General features: G+C 39.4%; 1 protein-coding gene across 4 annotated transcripts in view; it reads left to right on the forward strand.

Annotated features, from left to right (window-relative positions):
• The window catches only part of APP (amyloid beta precursor protein), a 189,705-nt gene that overhangs the window by 49,687 nt on the left and 118,239 nt on the right, over window positions 1-21,779 (forward strand). For all 4 annotated transcript variants that reach the window (XM_057371847.1, XM_057371845.1, XM_057371844.1 and 1 more), the window contains exon 3: window positions 18,322-18,451. In XM_057371847.1, the coding sequence (XP_057227830.1) occupies window positions 18,322-18,451 (130 nt within the window). The remainder of the gene's footprint in view (window positions 1-18,321; window positions 18,452-21,779) is intronic.

The raw sequence follows: 21,779 nt of genomic DNA on the forward strand, positions 1-21,779 counted from the left end.
CTACAGTGGTTATTGTTTCCCTATAGCAGTGTCTGAAGTTTGTAGTAGGGCAGTGTTTGACATCATGAAACAGGTTCATGTTCAGAGGTCTCTTGGGTCATGACAGAGTTTCATTTGCTGGTTCTGCAGGCAAAAATAAAAATGGGAAAAACCGTTTCGTTCCAACTGTTTCGGTCCAGCTTTGAAGTTGTCAGGAAGTACATGTTTGCTTGAATTCATAGCAGGGAATAGCCCAAGGTTGGATGGGGGAAGTATTTCCATATGGCAGCATTATAATCCAGTTAGATTTTATCCAATTAAAATGATTCTGTAGCACTGTATTGAGTGCCTGCTTTAATTTTCTAAATACTGTATGCATCTAGCTAATAAAAAATCCCACTGATAATCTTTTATTATACATATGTGCTCCTTACAGAAAATTGTTCTAGATGGTTGTGGATTAATTATAATCCTGAAAGGGTTTCAAAATATCTGTCCCAATTATTAATGGTTTTATGYACCTTTTCCCCTAATAAGTATATTAGCATGTTTTTAGTAGTTTAGGTAGAATTACTTGAGTGGGACAAGATTTTCATTGGAGAGGTGTTACTGCAAATTACTAATGACAAAGTTTGGAAGGTGAGGATTTTAGATTTTTTACTTTTTCCCCCCCTCCAGATTTCTTGAGGCATTATATTGGTTTTGCAGGGTCTGGTTTTTGGTAGTGGGAGTCCATAGAGGCCTTTGTGAGAAGCTGCTGGAAGCTTCTACCATATCTGGCAGAGCCAATCCTCGATGGCTCCAAAGAGCTTGCTGCTGGCCAAGGCTGGACCAATTAGAAATGGTGATAATGCCTTTATGATTACTTGTTTAAGAGGAAAGAAAAACAAAGGTTGTGGCACAGTTTTAATTCCACTCAGAGGAGCAGAGTGAGAATATTTGACACAACTGTGCCGACACCAAGGTCRGTGGAGAAGGAGGGGGAGGAGGTGCTTCAGGCACCAGAACTGAGATTTCCTCTGCATAGTGATGACTGTGGTGAAGCCGCTGTCTTCCTGCAGTCCATGGAGATCCATGGGGATGCAGAGATCCACCTGCAGCCCATGGAGGAGCCCATGCCAGAGGAGGAGGCTCTGAGCCCTCGGGACACCCATGGAGAGAGTGGCCCTGCTCCAGTGCTGCAGCAGCTTGTCCTTGAAGRACTGCACCCTGTGGAAGAGTGACCCATGCTGCAGCAGTTTTGGGAGGATTGTTGCCTGTGGGATGGGCTCAGGTTGCAGTGGTTTGCAGAGATGTGAGATGGAGCCACTTTGGGGGAGTTCATGCAGAATTGTCTCCTGTGGGAGGGACCCCATGGTGCAGCATGGGAATGACTCCTCTCCCTGAGCAGCAGGGGAAGCCTCAGTGATGAAGTGACCCTAACTCCCATTCCCTGCCTCCTCATGCCGGTGGGAAGGAGGGAGGGGTGGAGGAGGAAGGTGTTTTTAGGGGCTTATCTTACTTCTCGTTATCCTGTTCTGATTTTGTTAGTAATAAATTCATATAATATCTCAAAGCTGAACCTGTTTTGCCTGTGATGGTATTTAAAGAGTGGTCTCTCTCCTGGTCCTTATTTCAACCCATGAACCGTTTGTTAAATTTTCTCCCCTCTGTCAGGCTGCAGAGGGGAGTGAGTGAGCAGATTTCATGGATGCCTGGCTTCTGGCCAGTGATGACCATGACAGGCATCTGGCTTAGTGTTGAGATTAAAACCAACATTGGATTTATGTCCCTAGGACTGTTCAAAATTCTTATGAATCCTTGTATGGAAAGGGAGGCTGTTCCTTTTCTTGAGCTAAGACAGGAGTTTTTACTAGGAAGACACTGTGTAGTGTTTAGAAGATGCATCACAGTGGCTGTTAAACATCAGCTTTGTGAGTGCTGGTACATATATTTAGAGAAAAAAAAAGAACACTTGTTTGTACAGTAATGAAAATGCCATCATTATTTTTTTTTCTTCTGCCAGGCTTGAATATGAGGAAATCTGAATATGAGGAAATATTATCCAATATAACTTTTATTTTACCAGCATAGTTTCTATRAGTATCTCTGTAGGTTAGGAAAGTAATGATCCCATGGGAATGTAATAATATTCAATGTCCAGTTCCAGTTGTGAGAAGAAACCACACAATGTTTCCAAGCCAATGCAATTTTTTTTCTTTGCTTCTTATCCTGAGTCACAGGTTATCTTGAAGAAGTGATAATTAGGCATTTATAAAACACCTGATTTGTCCATTCATTACTGACTTCCACTTGGCTTGGGACGACATCTCTGCCAGAGTTGTTGTCAATAAATAAGCTTCCTTGTAAATTCAGGTTCTGAGGGACTATAGTTTTTTTAAGGCACTATCAAGAGTACACTAAGGCACTATCACTTTTTGCTTTCTTTGTTTGAGCCAATTGCCGACTTAGAAAAAAATTGATTTTGATGAGTGTTTCCTCAAACATCTGTGAAGTTTTGCAGGTAACATTGCTTTTCCAAGTTCAACACAACTTGGCCAGTCTGTACACTCCATCTAAGAGGAAAAAAAAAAAGACTCATGTAAGAATCAGGAATTACATTTATGATTCTAAATAAGAAATCTAAGAGGATTTGATTAGACTACTCTTGTTAAAGCTAAACTTGTAATACCACATAAGTTAATATGTGTATATTTTTTAGTATTTTAGAGGAGGTTGTCATAGAAACTTATTTTAAGCTACTGCTGAGAGCACATCTGTGGATATGCTAACAGTTGCTTGCTTAAGTCTGGTATTTTGGAGCCAGTATGGATTGGAGTCTCTCCTGAGTAGTGGTATGATGTGTTCCTATCAATTTTGTTCCTTTAACCCAGGCATTTCTTACAAAAGCATTGCTGTGGTTTGAAATTTGGAGCAGCACAGAGGACTGTGGAGTCTCCTATACTCAGCCAAGCTTGAAGCTCCCGAATGTCCCTGCTTTTGCAGGCTTTCAGCTTATTCGTCTTGTACTGCTGTAGCTTAGGCTCTGTAGCCAGATCTGAGATAGYTGGATTTTGTGAGCTGTTTTTAGAGTCTCTTACCAAAGCAACAGCAGTGGTGCTRCAGASTGGTTTAGYACAAGTATTGAACTTAAGCAGCACRTGTTGTTTTCTTCTTCCTCCTCATTTCTTCTCTGCTAAATTTTAGCATATATCTGATGTTGCAGCAAGAAAGTTCAGGGAACTGAAAGCAAAGCACTAAGCAAACCCCAGCAAACAGTAAAAGGGTGGGTTTTCCTCTTTGATCCTCTCCTCAGATTARCTGGATTGGTAATGTTGGAGGAGGTGTGAAGGCAGGACTTCTCGTGACAGCTGACCAGAGGATGGCTTTGCTATGGTCTTTATAACAGCCTGTGAAGAGAAGCTTTCTAGGTATTTCTGAAGGCACTATATCTTTCTGCCACTTGGTCCTTTGTGTCTTCAGAACAACGCATGCTGTCAATACCTGAATTTCCCCAGCAAGCTTTCTCTGGCAATAGAGAAAGTCAAAATGAGCAATTTGAAAGGGGAAAAACTCACAATATTATTAGGTCAAGAAGAAAGATGTCAAATCAAGTCTACAATGAAGAGTAGGCGACATGTTAATCAGAGATGCAAATGTGGATCTGAATTTTGGATGTGAAATGTGCCCAATTTCATTTTGGGCAGCAGCAGAAGCATAAGTGGAGAGCAAATATATTCAAAATGCCAGAATTTGTGTAGAAAACGAGAGAAAAGGTAGGCAAAAATAAATGTGGAAAAGTTTGGTGGGTTTAGGCAGAGTGATGACAGCAKGAAGGACAGAGGAGAATTGACAGATGAACGAATGACTGAGAAATTTGATGTAATACAGTATCCTTGTAGTGGTTTTCTGATCTGAATTTTAGTTTTCTTGGGTCATTTTCTGAACAGTTCCACAGAGCTGCCTAAAGATTTTGAGAAAAAGCATATGAACCCTTCATCTCAAGTGCTGGTCTTGCAGAATCCCAATTGCTGCTGATTTTGCTGTAACTTTGGTTTCTGCCAGGGTTTTGCAGCTGAGGGTACAGAAGCATCAGTATCTCATGCTGGTTTCTAAGATAAGGATTCTTTGTTGCTGTTGTTTAACAAACTGGAATACTGTCTTTTCTGTAAGACACAAGTGGATTTGATATATGCAAACTAATTTATCACATTTTGTAGCTGCATCATAGATTTTATGGTCTGTCAGACTGTCAGAGGGTCAGCCAAGTGTTTGTTACTGGACTTCAGCAGCAGAGCAGTGCCAAAGTGCTTGTACTGTGCTGGAAGCTAAATGTGGAAATCTGTGCAAATTGTTACATTTACTTTGTTGCTTAGATTAATCTTTGGATAAGGAACTTCTTTCTAGTTTAATGTTTTAACTTTCATGAGTATTAAAGCAAAGGTTATCTCAGTTACCCCACTAAAAAAACAGCAACTGCTAAGCCATACAGCACAGTAATAAAGTAGACTGCATCATAATATAATCCTAAAGATAAGAGCATTTAAAACTTTGATCTGCTTTTTTCAGTTTCTGAAAGCTTCAAGAGAAGTGTAGGTGCAGTTCTGAGAAACAGGAAATAAATTCTCTCCCAGGATAAGGCAAGGCAGTATGGAATGTTAAGGATTTCTTGTTTGTTTTTCAGCAATTTGAAAATCCTTTCAGTCAAGAACTCCTTGATGGGAATGGTCATATTTGATTTATGTTTAGTTCAGTCCAATTCAGTGAACTCGATTCACATTGGAGAAAGGGTGCCAAAGATAATTTAAATGTATTGTTTGCCAGCCTTACTTTGAAACAAAAGTAAAAAAAAAATAAATTAAAAATCAAAGCCAAACACAATAAATTATCATGATTACTTTGAATATTAAAGTTTTCTCTGGATTTTGAGGAACTGGCAACCTTGATGATTCTGTGATTGTATGAGTAGTCTGGGATATCTGCTGGCAAGATGCAGGGTGGAGAGGGACGTGTTCATGGGCATGTTCCAGCTTTGCAGTGGTTTGTATTGGAAAGGAGATGCAGGGTTATAGTCCTTATTACTCTGTCCTTTGAAATTCAGGATCAACACATCTCAGAAGTTTCATAATTGACTTGGGCTTCAGTTTATTCTGATGTTCTCTTTGCTCAGCATGCCTTTGAGCAGTTGGAAATGCACATCTCGTTTGTGAGAATAAGATCTTAAATATATTGGTGTGGGATATGACTGGACTTCATTGCACCACAGCAGTGTTGTTCCCTGGAGATTGACATCACTGTGGTCACTTGAGTCATTGGGTGCAATTGGAAGTGGTTTCTCCATTTGGCAAGCATCCTAATCCTTTTAGGACTGTTCCTTTGTAGAAGGAGGGGGGAAAGTGCTTTTTATTTTTCAGGTTTTCTTGGAGTTGGATTGAATTTTTCTGTTAGATAAGTTGGTGTCAGGGTTCCCATTGACTTCGGTGAAGCATGCAGTACCAAACCTCAAAAAATGTTTTGCCAYCTGTGTGGGAATAGATTGCAGGAGGAAGAAGGCTGACAAGAAAACGTTCAGCTTCTTTTTTGGTGGGGAATGGAGCACTGAGACAGTATGTTCTTTGGTTTGCAGGCTTCTGAACTGCTTCTGGTAAATGTACAGATGCCTCTAGGCAACCTGGTGACTTACAACTTCGTGCACATGGAGATTTGGGCATCATAACCAAAAGCCCTTGTGTTCAAAAATGAGGAATGACTGSGAGGTCCTCCTGATAAATACCCGCATGGACATCATTCAGGGTCTTAGGATGATGGCTTACTTATTTAGCAGCCCCAGTGTTCAGCAGAAAATTTGGATTAGTTGAGTTTTCAGTCCAAGTGGAAATTAAAACATCGGTTTACTAAAATAGGAGTTTTACATCTTTCGTGGAAAATTTTCAAACTTCGTTTCAAAGACCTTTGCAGGTGGCAAGTCTTGACGATCTCTCTATCTTCCCTTCTTCCACCATGAAACAAAATTGGGGAAACAATACATCCAATTTATGAGGAAAAGTGTATGGTAGTAATGGTTAATGAAGATTTCTTAATATCCTGCTGAGACATGAGCTTTCAGTAATGCTTGTGTGTGTTATCAAAGACATGAGCAGCACATACTGCTCCCTATAATGCAAAATTTGTACCACATGTATACTAACTGCTCCTTGGCAGATTCTCTTCTTTGTGTGGCCCTGCTGAGGCCTCCATTGCCTAATGCTCCCACACTGCCTTTTGCTGAGCTATCCCTTTTTTTTCCCTGCAACATGAAATGTGAAACAAATCAATGTGAAAGTCTGTCCTGGTTTTAAAGAGGGCAGGAACCTTCTTGGAATGGAAATGATGACCCACTCCCTCCAAATTATTATAACTTTGAAATTACAAGGCTTTCAGGCAATGATATGGGAAAAGGAATAATAGTTCTTTACTAGAATATCTATATAAAACACGAGGCAGACAAACAACAATGACTACAACAAAGCAAAACCCCCAGTAGCAGCCTTTTTCTGCCCTTCAAGCAATGTCCTCTGGCTCCATCTTTAGTCCTTTAACTCAAGGTCCATTCACCATCTCCCAGCAAAGGGGAGAAAAACTCCCTAAAGAGAAAAAGAAAACCTAACCCCCAACAAAGTCTCTGCAGTATTTATGATACGGTATTATTCTTCTTTTACAAAATCCTCAGTTTCTTTGGAAWATAATTGAGAAAATTCATTCAAAGGAAAAAAAAAACACATGAAAAAATGATTCTTTGAAAATATTCCTACTTGAACTTGAATACATGAAGCAAATTAAAGTGTGGAAGTTTTTTGGTCTAAAGTGTAGTATCCAAATTTCTGATTTTTTTCCAATATTTCTTTTCAGGGAATTCCTTTAAGGGTGAGAGGGGGCATGCCTTCAAACACTTTTGTATCATAAGGGGTTTTCTGCATTTGAAAATTACTTCAGACTTCAATATAATGCAATTTTAAAATGAAATCTGGAGTAAGTTCATTTGGGTCTGATCAGAAAGAAGTACATTTTTAAAGTTTATTCAGCTTTTGGACTGGAATTTATTGCCTGTGTTTTGGAGCGTTGTTATTTTGTAGTGTCTGCAATTTGAAACACTGACACAGATGAAATRTGAAAGAATAATGAACTTCTGTCTTGGCAGTGGCTCCAAATTGCAGTTTACTTGAGTAGAAAGGGCTTCAGAAAATACTTGGTGACARTTTTTATTGATAAGCTTTCATGGTAAACCTAATTTAATCTGAGATATAGTTAATATTGATAATGAATATAGGAAGTGCCTGATTTATCTTCAGTCATGTATTCTGCAGCTTGCTATCCTAAGAGAGCAGTTTTCAGGCTGAATTATTATATCTGTGCAAGTCAATGGTAAGGCAAGTGTGATTATTCTGGACAARAAAAGTTATGAGAAAGAATTGAAGGAAAACACACTTATAAATATTTGTCAATGAATAATTGATTTTATTTCTTTAGAAAGAACTTCTTTGTTCCGTTTTTTTCCCTGACACTAACTGTTCTCTCAATGTATTTTAAAACTGTAGTCTCTGTATAGTATATATCTCATCCACAAGAACAAGAATGATTAAAAACATTGCTAATTGATTTATAAAGAAAAAAAAGTGCACTGCCATCTTACAGCTGTTCAGGTAATAACTGTATCTTGTTTAGAGGACTGTGAATGTGACACTGAATGCATGCTCCTGTGTTGTTCACAACCAAATGCTGCTGATCTGAATGTTTTCTGCTGGTGCCCTTCCTGTAGCTTAGTTCCTCATTCCTTTGTTCAATTTCTGATTTTCTTCCTTTTCTTTTTCTGTATACCTCACTGCTGGAACCGTGCATGCTTTTCTTGTGTCCTGGGTGATGGAGTATGACCATTGTTTCAGAATATGACTTTGTATTACCACTTCACATTGTTGGTACTAGACCCTGAAGTTGATTTCATGAAAAGGGAGGTCACAGCCGTGTTTGTCTCTTGGGGAATCTAGGCTCTTASATTARTAAATTACCCTTTGGCTAGATCTGYARTAAACTCAAGAAAGCATAAATTAATTAGATTATGAAAAATGAGTTCCTGAGCCTGGTACTTTGTGACAGTTGTTGCATGGCCTCAATGACAACTTTGACATAAAGTAGGTAATTTTGTAAGCAGTGGAACTTGGAAATACTTCAGAACAATTAGGTTTTTCAAAGCATATTTTCATAATTTTTCTGCTACATCTTAAGCATATTTTGTACTGTGATTTCCTCAATAAATATAACTAACAAATCAGGCACATATGTTCCTATTTTATAGTTTATAGAAGGATAGGAGGTTTCTTTAGGTAAGGCTTGTGAAAGTAATAAAATATACATATTATAGCCCACCTATTGATGATTTCTCTGAAAATCTGGGGAGAAGGATATAGTAACTTGGTGCATGTGGTGATTTGCACAAAGCAGTTACATCCTTTATTTCATGCTTTCAGAATGGTTCCCCATCCTTTTGCAGAAGCTGCTGGCACAAGATCTGTGTTTTTCCCCTGCCAGCCCTTTTTTGAAACATACTGTATTTGAGGTGAAATGCAGTGTTTCATCTTGTCATGGTTTGMACCCTGGCCAAATGCCAAGGCATCCACTGTGCTTCCCCTCACCTCCACAACTAAGCACAGGAGAGGAAAAAATCTTATTAACACAAAGATGTATGAAGATTTTTTATTTTTTTTGCTCCAAGAAAGGTCAAAACAGGCTGTAACTTCAGTTRCAAAATAGATTTATTGCTAAAACTACTCAGACTAACCCAGAGTAAGAGGGGATCACAAAGAGGAAAAAAAAWTTTTTTTTTAAGACACTCTCTCCCTTACCCTCTTCCACCCTTCCTGCCTTCCTGCGCRCAGGGGTAGCAGGGAGTGGGAGTTTTCTGGTCAGCTCCTCACCACGGGTTTATTCCATTGCTCGAGAAGGGCTCCTCCTTCTGCTCTGTATCACTGTGGGGATCTTCCCGGAAACAGACCTTGTATCAAAACTGCTGATGGCATGGGTTTCCCTGTCCACAAGAAGGGAAGCGGTCTTCCCAAGGCCAGGCTGCCTTCATTCCAGGAGCAAGGCCATTCTCTCAAATATCCCACCAGAATGCAGTTTCTCCTAGGCATCCACTCGCTCCAGACTTTTCTGGGGGCCACCTCTTCCCAACAGAGATGGCTGTGATCAGTCCAGTCCTCAAAGGCCAGGTGATTTATCTCCCGAAACATAGTGGATTTATCTCAGTCACCTGGGGAATAGCCTGTTCCCCCATGGTGTGATCAGCACCATGGCTTGCAAAGTACCTTCCCCCACTCCTTCTCCACTGACTTTCAAGTCTCCATTTCATTTTCACTTCTCCTTCCTTTCCCCCACCTCTGGCTGCTGCAAAACTTTGTTTGAATTTCTTCTTAAATATATAATCACAGAGGCATAACCAGCATCTCCAGTTGGCCCAGGCTTGGCCAGTAACCTGTCCATCACCCTCAGAGCCATCAGAGATTGGCTCTACAACACAGCAGGGGTAGGGCTTTTTGCCAGACATGATCAAGAAGACTTCCAGAATCTTCTCACCGCTGCCATTTTTGTGGTTCCCCTCCACCATTAAAAAAACTGGACCAAGCAAAACCATTACACATCTTCATTMTGATAATACCACAAAAAGAAAAGTCAGACTTTGTTGCTGGGTTCTTTTGGGGTTTGTTGGGAGGGTTTTACTGTTTGGATTTTTTCTTATTTTATATATTTTTCTTATATTTACTTTTTTGAATGAATAATAAGGATTGCTACTGAAGATCTGCGTCAGGTAGCTGAGACTTGATTGCTGTCTCCAAGATGCTGGTGCTGAAGCCAACACAGTTCTTTTTAAGCACCTTCTTTGTGTATTAGCTGTCATATGTGGRTCAGTGGYGTTTCATATATTGATGTGATTGAGKAGCTGCTGTCAGGAGAGCACTGTGCCTCACCTTCCTCCCATGGACTGTGCTGTTGGAGGAATGGCAGCCTTCGGGAGAGCCTTGAAAACAAGACCTTGGCTCTCTCATTGTCCCACCTTCCTTGATCTGGTGCCACAGTGCCTGAGGCAACCCTTAAAGAGGGAAATGGGTTGATGAAATATTGTATCAYGTCTAAAGGAGAAGATTTTTRTTATTATTTTAAAATTATTTCTKGTTGCCTTTCCCCTTTCCCCTCCACCCACTTTCTGGGAGGACAGCAGTCCTTGTTCTTTGTCCATGACATGTTACTTTGAGATAAAAATACCCTGATAGCTTGATTAGGTATTATTCTGTCTCACAGCTCTAATACTTAACCTTATTCATGCAGAAATGTATTTAAAAAGTGCAAGCACAAAAGCAAAAAAGAAGCAAGAAAACACCAACACCCCCAAACTATTAAATGCTTCTACTAATGCTGTAGAGTAACAGGCATACAAGGTTTCAACTTGAGCAGAGTGAATCTGTGAACAGGCKTGTGGTGACATGGAAAAGTGGACTTTGCCAGCTCTTTGTGAATAAAATACTCTGACTATGGAGAAGTAGAAGTGCTTATTGTGCTTAAAGTGGATGGGGAAGCAGCTTAGAAGAGACTAAGTCCAGCCCTGTCTGCTCTGAGGTTTTACAGTATGAGAAGCTGGATATCCTCTGTAATTACACAAGAAAGCCTTTAGAGACATGATGTGGTAAACAGAATATTTTTGTCAAGGCTCAAGTTTTGATTTAGTTTTCTTACTATACACAGACATTTGCTGTCAAGAACTTGTAAGGCAGTGAGGAGAATGTGTTTGACCATGCAGCCTTATTTCTGCTTTCATAGCAGAAAGGAGTTGAAACAGTATGTGAGTTTTGTGGCAGGAAGCTCTTGAACAGCAACTCTGTGTATAACAGTGAAGAGCTGAGGTATTGGAAGGGAGGATGATTTATTAGCTGGCCCCAATGAAATAGTTATAAGGGCAGTATGTGAAACTCGTAGGTGAGGCTGAGGTTTGACTCCAATAGCTAGTGAGGCTGAAGCTATTAAAAATAAAGGGATGTTAAGGATGGATGCAATAGGATGTGACTGAAGATAAAAAATAGTATGTCTCTGGAAACTTGTCTTTAGGATTTAATTAAAAGAAAAAAATCCCTGGCTAGTTTGGAAGACATTCAGCCTGAGATKATTTATTTAGGCTAAGTAATTTGGTGTGGATTTTTGTTTAGGGATTGATTATTTCCTTTTAAACTGCGAGGTTAATAGGGTATTTGCATACACTCTTCCCAAGTGGCAGCTAGAAATTAGTGCAAATACCTGAGATRTTACTTGCAGCAGCAGATGCCTGGGACTTGTGGAGCAAGGGCAGAGCTGTTCCTTCTTGGTTTCCTTGCTATTTCTCATGTTGTTCCATGACAGAGAAYTTCAAAACTGCTCCAGTGCAGCTAATGCTGGTTTGGCTCTCTTAATTCTCTTTGAGCAAGAGAAGGCATTTCTTGGGTTACAGAGAGTGACAGGAAGAGTTTAGATGCCAGCTTCATTTAGCCCTGTAGCCTTGCTTCTGTATGTAGAAGGGACTGATGATTGAGAAAACCAGGAGCAAGTGGTTGAGCATGGTCAGACATGACAGGACACAGCTGAAGCCACAGAGACGTGGCAGAAAAGGAAAGGTGATGGGAGTGTGCTGGGTTGGTGGAGTGGTAGTTCCTGGGCAGGGTGCTGCCAGAGGGAGAGCCATGGAGCTTCTGTGAAGTCAYGTAGAATAGTTGTTATAAAAAACAGTAATAAACTAGGATATTTCTACATGAGACATATAGTACCTTTAATCTGCCTTTTCCAGACACAGACTGCAAGACTGAGAACAGGGCGTTTCTTTCAGGGTTGATGGTGCATGTGTCACTGCTTCTCTTGTGACACCACTCCTGTTGCAGCTTATCTGGGACTCTTCAGTGTCACTGCTTCCTAAATTGCAGATTGGAAAGCTTGCAGAGACATTGGGCCTGGATATAGAGAAATAATTATCTTATCCCTCCTCTTCATGGATATGCTGAACAGTTGGAAGTGAATGTAGCATGTCTGCTTGTTGCTGCTATTCAACACATCAATACAAAATTCTGGAAGGCAGAATATTTATAGATTCTATTAATACTTTAGAAAKGAATAGAAATAGTTTTTGATCCAACTGTAATTTGTTAATCTGGAATYGGAAGCTTGTTTTCATAGTTGAAGCATTGTTTAGTTATCCTTCAGATGCCATTGCTGTTAAAGGATCTTTTCCACAAGCAATTTTAAGACTCTAATTTTCCTAAACACTGGTTATTAAATGTATAGATCYATTTTTGTGCTTGTAGTAACTGTTTGCAGATTACTTCACTGAAGTGATAAAATCTTTCCTTGTCCATTTAAAGCACAGAGGTAAATAGTTACCTGTCACATTCATAATTTTTGTTAACCATTTTAAAAAGCAGATTGTCTAATAATTTGTGTATGGTTCTTTTTATTAAAGAAACGTTGATATTGTAAGTATAGAATATTCGACACATGAAGTTACAGTATTCAGATGAGAGTAAACTTGTCCACAGATCAGCTTGTTTGGTTGGTTGTTTTCTTTTCTGGGGAAAGCTGGGAAGGACAGCAAGGAAGGAAAGTCTGGATGTAATCAAACTCTTATCCTASTTCGAGTTATCTTCCCTTTAAGTAAATCAAAGTATTCAAATGACTCAAGTTCCTAAAGGTGCAACTGCTAAAAACACTTTTTTATTTGTTCTGGATATTTTCTGTCATATTTTTTTTCACTTCTTTTATTTGTATGAATATTCCTTTCTAGCATTTCCGTAGTCATGCTTGGACTTAGTTTTTAATGTAGATGCTGTCACTGACTGCCTGAGATGGACTTCAAGCAGAATTCCAGCTCAGTAGTTCTTGTCAGATACAGGGTGTATTGGCATGAGTTGTTTGGTGGTGTGCTGCAGAGAGTCTGGACATTGTGCTTTCTGAGAAACTGAGAAGCCTTTTCTCCTTGTGACAGCAGAGAGTTGAATATTACATTTGATTGCAGTCTGTCTTAAAAGTCTTAACTGTGCCAGATGTTGAAGCTTGGGGTAAAAGGAAGATTTAAAACTCATAWATCTGTGATCTAATTTAAGCAAGGATATCGTGAGTAGGTATAGCAAGCAACTGGAGGATTAAAGAGAAAAAATAGAAGGAAACAGAAAATACGTCCTCTTCAGACTGGCAATTAAATGAGTACATAACTSTGATTTAGGGCAGTCAGAATTCAATCTGATGTGGGATGTAATTTGGAGGAAAATATGAAGGTGTTTAAATTAAAAAATGACAAGTGATCACATGTTAATTTTGCACCTTTATTTTAACGAGCTTTTCCTTGCCTCTTGTCAGGTTGTTTGGCATTTCAAACTGTTGCTGAAGATGTATACCAATTCCTGATCATGCTTTACATTCTCTAAGATACTGCTTTACTTTTTCTTTTATTTTTTTTACCCAATAAATTCATGTTCAGATGTAACACCACCCTTTCACAAGGGRTGCATATACGTGTATTTATGTGCAAGTGTGTGCATGTATGTGTGTTGCATTTTACAGTTTCCATGGATGGAGCATACTCCATTGGGAATTCATACCACTTGTTACTCTGAATTTTGTTCTCTTCTCAGTTTTGTTCTCTTCTCTATGATGATTCTGCTTTTTGAATATGCTGGAAAAGATTCTTATGTTCAAGAAGTAAGAATAAATCTGTATCACTAATTCCAGTAATATACATTTATAGTTCTTTGAGATGTACATATAGTCATTTCCATTGCTATTATTCTTTGAGATTTACATATAGTCATTTCTACTGCTATTGTTTTGATTGTCTAATAAAACTGAAATATATGTAAATTGAAATAGCTTCATGAATCCCCTAATCATTAGTTAAGCTTGAAAACATTTTAAAATTTTATTTGAAAATATGATAAAAGAGGCAATATTCTGAATAGTTAGAGTTACTCTAGCAGATGAGAGACATAATGAATARTATCAATAGGTGAAATACTAAGGTTTTGAATTTAAATGTCTTTTGGTATCAGAGATGACTGCCTCATTATTTCRCTCAAGTATTGCTTCAAGATTGAACCAAAATGTGCTGGGCATGCGTGACTGGGTAGTGAAACTTACCTATATAATCATGTATCATAGATTGATTTAAAAAAAAAGAAGCTTAGTGATTTCAGTTGCTTATAATGCTGGTATTTGAGTGCTGACAGAGGTTGTCCAGAAAGGCTCTAGAGTCTCCGTCCCTGGAGACGTTCAAAAGTCATCTGGACATATCTGGACATAGGCTCAAGGTGGCCCTCCCTGAACAGGGAGGTTGAACCTGATGACCCCCAGAGCTCTCATCACTAGTCTGTGATGCTGTAGGGATCAGGGCAATCCTCAAAGATGGCAAGAGGAGAGGTTTGGGGATGTACCTGCCTGCAGTGACCATGCCAAGAGGCCTCTCATCTGCAGGCGTGGCAGCTGTGGTGGAGGTGGCCCGGCTCCTTCTTTACTTTAGAGTTGTCGTCTGCCGTTTCAAAATAGTCTCTGACCGCTATTTAGGTAACACATATCCAGCTGGTGTTATCACCARCACCTTCCTAGGTAGATAGATACAAACGCCATTTCGTAGTATCATAGATTATCCTGAGTTGRAAGAAGCCCACAGGGATCAGCAGAGTCCARCTCCTGGCCCTGCAAAAATARCCCCAATKATGCCACCACATGTCTGAGAGCATTGTCCAAAACTACTAGTCTAAGCATTTGCTCGAGCTCTTGTCAAGGTTTGGTGCTGTGACCACCCCCTAAGGAACCTGTTCCAGTGCCCAGCTACTATGTGGGTGAAGACTTTTCCCAATACCCAACCTAAATTTTCCCTGATACAGCTTCATGCTATTCCCATTGGTCAGAGATCAGTGCTTCTCCCTGTACTTTCCTTTTAAGTTCCTTGAATTGGGAATTAAAAATATTTCGCCTTGAGTCTCCTTTGCCTATGACAGTAATTGGTAAAGATTTTCTCTCTATCTTAACCCACAAGCTTTCTCATCCAGTTTTCTCCCCTTTTATTAAGGACATCAGCATTTTAGTCCTAAATCCTGTATGCCATCAGATCTGGTAGTGGTAAACATGAGGTTTAACAAGATTATATGAAGATTATATGAAATTCTGAGTAGCCTGAGTGGGTTTTTAGATTTTTGTTTCTGCAGCTGGTAAACAAGGAGACCTGGTAATGAAAATGGAAGTAAATGAAGATATAGCTGTAACTCTTGATTGGCAGTTAAATATTTTAGATTACATTGATCTTGTTTCCTCCACTGTTTATTTTAAGAAGAATTAAAGGWATTTCTCTACAGCAGGTTACAACAGTGTTGAAAGTTTGGGTATCTTATCTTGCAACTTTCTAGCACTGCTTGCGCTGACACTGTAGAAGGAGCAGTGGCTCATTAGGGACACTATAAATAAATACAAGGCCCATTTTTCTGTGCCAGTAAGTAGGTCCCACTTCAATTCAGAGCAAATATGTTATATAAGTCTAGTGAGAGGAACTCTCCTCGGCACATACACTGGCATTAACCTATTGATAATGAAATTCAAAGCCTATTTTCTCTCCTAAAGGGTGGACTAAGCTTTGTGTGAGCTGTCAGTGGAAATTAGGAGTTTAAAACTGATGCAGTAACAGAAGAAGAGCCTTTTTGTATTTCTTTGTCCTTGTGTGCTTCTGACAAATACTGCTAACTACTTAGGACTTTACTAACCAGCAGCTAAAATGATGGATTTGGTAATAGTAAAAATAAAAAGAATACGTGAACATATTTTTCTCTCCCTAAAATTATTGTTTTGGTGTGGCCTTAGAGTACTAGTGCACTCATCCTCTTGAGAAATTAATTTCAGGAAAGCARCTAAGTGTATCTTTGTTCTTGTGGATTAGAATCCTATTTTATGTTGTTTTAAAGCTATATACTCATTCATGTGGGTGAATAAATTGTTTTGAGTTTTTCTTGTCTTAATTTCCTTTGTAAAATGTTCCAGTCTGTCCATTTTGAAATTTCTTTAGTTGTCTTCATTTAAGGCATTTACTTCCTCTGCCAATRGCTAGAGACACTTAACCAAGGGCAATGTTAAACGTCCCTGCTGAAAACATGTCAGTTGACACTGTGATATATCAAGCACATGGCTTGTGACAGCATCCACTATTACTTAACATGGGCTGTAATTACTTGAGTGTGATGTCTGTGGAGGTATGAACTGGAAGAGTTCAGCATGATAGAGTTCAGCTAAAGGAAATCTATCCAAAGAAAATAAAATCTTCCTCTCACATCATGCTTGTTAGCTCTTGAGGCAGCTATGGAGCCTTGCAGCGTAGTATTTACACAGCCGTTTAAGGTGTGAAGTTTCCTGCTAATCCATGTTGGCAGGGCTGTTACAGGAATCATGAGCATATGAAAGAGTTTTCCTTGAACCTTGATGTTTGATTTCTGAGTTCAGTGTTTGAAGCACTGATGGAGCAGAGGGAGCAAGTTCCTCTGGAGCCATTTTCTGCAAGCAGTGTGAAAATGGGGGTCTGTATGTGAAGTGGACAGTCACCATCTGTCTTGGCCACCTGTTGACAAAATAAAATAAAGCTTCAGTCTTCTGAGTGCAGGAAACTTTCACACTTKTTAGTTTTGCCCTGCAGGCTTTCTTGGGATCACTGCAACTTGTGCACAGGCTGCACCTTCAGCCTCTGCACTTCTTCAGCCATCAGTTGTAGTGAGCTGAGGGTGCTGTTGAAGCTTGCAAAGATTTGGCAAATGGATTCTATAAAGTACTTGCACAAGGCAAGATGTTTCTGATTGCTAAATTATATTTTGGAGTAGAAGGCAGTGTTGATATTCAAGATCTTCAGCACTAAGTGCATTGTTTAGGCAGTGTTTCTTTCTGTTGTCACTTCCTTGGTGTTGGTATTGTACCTGCCTTTGTTTTGTGCATTAAGCTGTTAATACAGTTCAATTTTAAAATTTTACTAGCCCCTGTCTCTTAATGAAAGTAAGAAATTATTTCCCATTATTTCCAGCCATGCTTTGATTGCTTTCTGGTTGTTCCCATGTGTRTGGACCAGGCCACATTCATTTAAAGGCTACTGATCTCAAATCTGAAAAGGCTGTACTGTTGTTTGGCAGTGTCTTTGAAAGTTTAAGACTTTAGCTCAAGCTGCTTRCTTCCTTTTTGCTATGGTTGTATTTTAAACTTTCAATCAGGGGAATGCCAGGAGGTACTGGTTCTCAGATGTCATGACCTCAGTGGAGATCCATGATTGAAACAAAAATCTTCTTTAATTGAGGCAGAACTGTCAGGATTCTTAGACTGATTTTCCAACCACTCTCGGAATTCACCCTAAAGTCATCTCAACACAGCTTTTATTGGGGTTGTGTTCTTTCTCTGCAGGATSTTTTTGGACTACCTCAAATTACTTCAGATTTGTTCTTATTTTTGTTTTTCTTTTCCATTACTGGGTATAAGTAGACAGTAGTTTTCAGTATAACTAAATCCTCACATCTGACAGATTTGGAAATTGGTAAGGATTGCTTGAGGAAAGGCAAAGGAAAATTAGTACTTTCTGAGTTTTATGTTAGGGTTGGTAAATTGCCAATTTGAAAAATGGAAAGTGAGAGCTATAGGTTGTAGCAGTGTAGAAGAGGGGTTTGGGATAACCGGACTGAGGGGGATAAAGAGCCAAAGTTGTGGTTTGCCAATAAATTAGTGTGCAGGTTTGCTGATGTCATGGTAGTGGGTGTAGAAATGTGTTGTGGTATTAAAGCAGACAGAATTTTGATCTCAGCAATTTAGAAATTGGTGATGTAAACCTATATAGGAATTACTGTTTCAACAGACTTAGTACTATGCAGTCTGCAGCAGGAAAGAATTATTATGTTTGTTAAAATGGTTGAGAAGGATATAAAAGCATGCTATTACTTTTAGCTKTATGGAGATTATGCCCTGTATATAGAATTTTGCAGTAGACTAGACATGGAGAAGAAGGTATTTAACTATGAAATACCTGTGTTGCTGATTTTTACCTTAGTCAAATATAGCTGGCCAAGTTATAATTYTGACAGTCAGCTGTTACCACCATAATTTTTCTGAGCTGGCAGCCACATGTTTTTTCTGATGAACAGAAACACCAGCTTTCCAGGTATGTGCACACAGTCATACCATGACATAAATATTTTACACAGCAGAAGAGGGAGAAGAGAGGGAAAATTAATATTGTGTAGTTACAAAYGTGTAACAGTGACCCAGAGTACATACTTGTGATAACATTTGTCTTTTTCTATACTTCTATGCTAGGTCTATCCTGAATTGCAAATCACCAATGTTGTTGAAGCCAACCAGCCAGTTACAATACAGAACTGGTGCAAGAGGGGATGGAAGCAGTGCAATGGTCACCCACATATTGTGGTTCCCTACAGATGTTTGGGTGAGTGACTCAGTTTCAGTCTGTTTTTTCCTGCTCTRTTTTTTTCAGTCTCTTCATGAAAATAATAGAGAATCTACATAAATATCTTCTATACCTCAGTATTATTGTCTTTGCTGAAGGGCGTTTTGTCCAATTGTTCAGTCCTTTGAAACTGCATTGTCTAGAAAGAAAGTACTCCATCTCTTCCATAAATCCTTCTTTTTTCACATTAATTTTTCAATATCTAGTACTTGGACTCTTACCATGGAACAATCTGTATTTGTTAAAACAAAGCAAAAAATAGTTTATAAATTCCCCCATTTCGTTCTCCAGCTTATTTTTGTAGCAGTTGCTTGGTGCTTTCAATCAATTAAAAGGGAGGTTTGGCCCTCATTTTTTTGTTGACCATTACTTTTGTCTGCATTCAGAAAATGGAATCAWAAATTTGCTGTTTTCATTAATATTCTAGGCACTTGAATATTGTTTTATCAAGGTTTACTTGATAGTATYCCATGAATTATTTAAATATGTTGCTTTAACCATGCCATTTGAATTGAGATAAATGCTGGAGTTGAGAGTTGGAAGTTGCTTTTCTMGTAAGCCAGGACAGCTACAAGGAATGGAAACCTGCTCAGACCAATTATTCCATAATTGGTCCATTCCATTATTCCATAAATTCCACAAATAAAGAAAGAATTTTTTAAAAATATGCAATGCAATTGAGGCTTATGTAGTTGTATTTGACACGTTGTATTTGTTGCTCTTTTTGCATGCTGGCATTCATCTTTTGACCCTGACTAGAATAAACTTTRGATACTGATGTTCCTGAGGGCTTACTTGAGGGATAGGTGGCCACATAATTATTTCCTCTGGAGGAAAAATTATGACAGTGGCCATTATCTAATTTCTCCATCAACCAGCCCTCTGCTGGTTGTGTACTATGTCTGTCATGGAATACTTTTTCCTAAATCTTGGGTCTCTTTTTTTTACTGAACTAAGGAGTCCAGAGAGCTTTTTAAATTTCTTTCCTCCTAGTACTTCTTCAGTGTTAAAAGATAATTTTTTAAATCTGCATCTTGCCTGTCAGCTCTGCATGTGCTTCAGCTATTCTTATGTGGATTAGTGGTAGTGTGGAAGCTGTTAGTGAGCATTGCCAGAAGTTGGGCATTGCCAGTGCCCATTCCTCTGTAATTTAGCAAATAGACCCTTGCTCTAGACCACTGTTAAATGCATCTGGTAAGAATTTAAATACCAACACGAAGTTTGTCGGTGGACAGCTGATTGCAGGATTGAGTCTTAATTTTGAGTTGCTCTGAGGATCACTTCAAGGACCTTGAGTCAGCTCAGGGGTTCTAGGGTGGCTGTATTCCCATCGCCTGCTTTATGCCCAGAGGGAAAAAAACAACCCTTCTGTAACTGTATGTTAGCCAAGGCTGCCCTGGCAGCATGTTTTGTTTTATTCCTCCCTGTTCCAGGACAGTGTCGGGGAATGTTACACACACTCCARCTGTGGCTGCAAACTGAGCAGTGGCGAGGAAGCTGTTTCCCTGGGACTGCCTCTTTTTTTCATCTTCTTCTTCAGACTTTTTTTGACTTCTTTTTTTTCCTTGTCTGAGAATCAGAAGATTCCTGTGAGATGGTAGTCAGGAATCCTTTAGGGAGCCACTGGAGCAACCCTGTCTGGCCCTCCAGACCCCCGGAGGGGTAGGGCACGCCCAAGGGAAAAAAAGAACTCTGAGATCCAACACCTGTTTCCACAGGTTTTTTGTGGAAAATTTTTCCATGCCTCATGGGCATATTCTTCTCCTTTGTTAAATAAACAGTTTTCTTTCTTTCTTTTCACTTTCCTTTGGGGAAATTTGTTCTGGGCCCAGGTGGGGAAGGGGACTTGCTGGAACTTGGRAGYGTTCGCCCACCYACAAAATTGTCTCAACCCGGCACAGTAATTTCTTCCATTTTGACATTTATTTTTCACAGTTGAGAAACAGTGAGTGACAGAAGTCTGGCTGCTTTCAGGCCGGAGCATCTTCACCATCCGTTTCCATCTTAATCTTCAGCTGAGGCTCTGAAATGTGTAAAGCTTATTTCACTACAGCCCTTGGCTGCTCCATTTTTTTCTTTTTGAAACTTGTACAGGGAGGTAATTACAGCAGTAATTGGTAGTCATATACTTTAGTAACATCTATCAGATTTGCTAAATTACACAGCTTCATATTTTTGTAAGAAAATGCAACTAAAGCATAAAAACAGTAATTCAAACAAGGCAAAATGAAATCCCCTTATTTGAGTCAGCCATATGTCTTTGCATTGACCACAGAAATATTGCCTCCTACAAATGTTCTGATTGAATCTGAAGTTTAAAGCGTTAAATTATGTTTTTCTGCACATGGAGTGTGGTGCTTGACATAGAGCCACAAATGTGTGGCACAGCTGCAGGGTTACACCAGACAGTGCCAAGAAACCAACAATTTCTGCTTTGCTCTAAGAACTGTTTTTGGGAAAATACCGTAGCTGCAAACCTGGCTAGGTATTAGTGAGAACCCTGCCCATGGCTGCAGCAGGAGGGCAGGATTTCTGCCATGGTTGGGGCAGTGTGGCAGATAAACAGTTCTGGTTTGCACTTTCTTCTCTCCTCACTGCTTGTCTGAGGAAAAGCAGCTGGTGAATTAGAGAAGTGTGGGCTGTGAAATGAGGTAATTCACTCTGGGTTCCTTGCTGGTGGTGGGAGGCATCGTTGTCCCAGTGATGTGATTCTTTGCATACTTGGGATAAGTGTATGGCTATGCTTTTCTGAATAGATGATATTTCATTTTCTGTTGGTGAAATCCACCCTGAACCCTGGATGGGGAGGAGAAGCTCAGTTATGTGGGTGTTTGTGGATCAATGCATGGCCATGGTAGGCAGGATATGCCAGAGTATGGCAAAGAGGGAATTACAGGGGATTAACTATGCTGTGTAAAGTGCATGTTCAGGAGTGGCTCTGCCTCATTTTTTTAATGTGTGCTGCTAAACACTGCATTCACAGTGTTGGAAGGATCCAGATGTATTGGAATCTCATTATTATATAGCCTCTGTCAATCAAAATGTGATTACTTACAGTCATTTGTTCACAAACAAGTGGATTAGGTTATATGACAAATGTGTTTCRCTCTTTGGTTATGTAGTGAAAAGCTGGCTTTTGTTTCTGGTTCTAACAGAAATGTCTTTGAAAATATTTATTAACTTGTCATGTTTTATTATCTAGCATCTAGCAGTTTGTGAAGTTATCTACTTGTTGATGTCAGGAGAAAAGGCACACTCAAGTTTTGATATGCATGCCTAGCCAACTGTATCAAAGAGAACACAAAGG

Source organism: Malurus melanocephalus, unplaced genomic scaffold (assembly GCF_030028575.1).
Source record: "Malurus melanocephalus ecotype Western Australia unplaced genomic scaffold, MMel_1.1 scaffold_159, whole genome shotgun sequence".
Taxonomy (NCBI): domain Eukaryota; kingdom Metazoa; phylum Chordata; class Aves; order Passeriformes; family Maluridae; genus Malurus; species Malurus melanocephalus.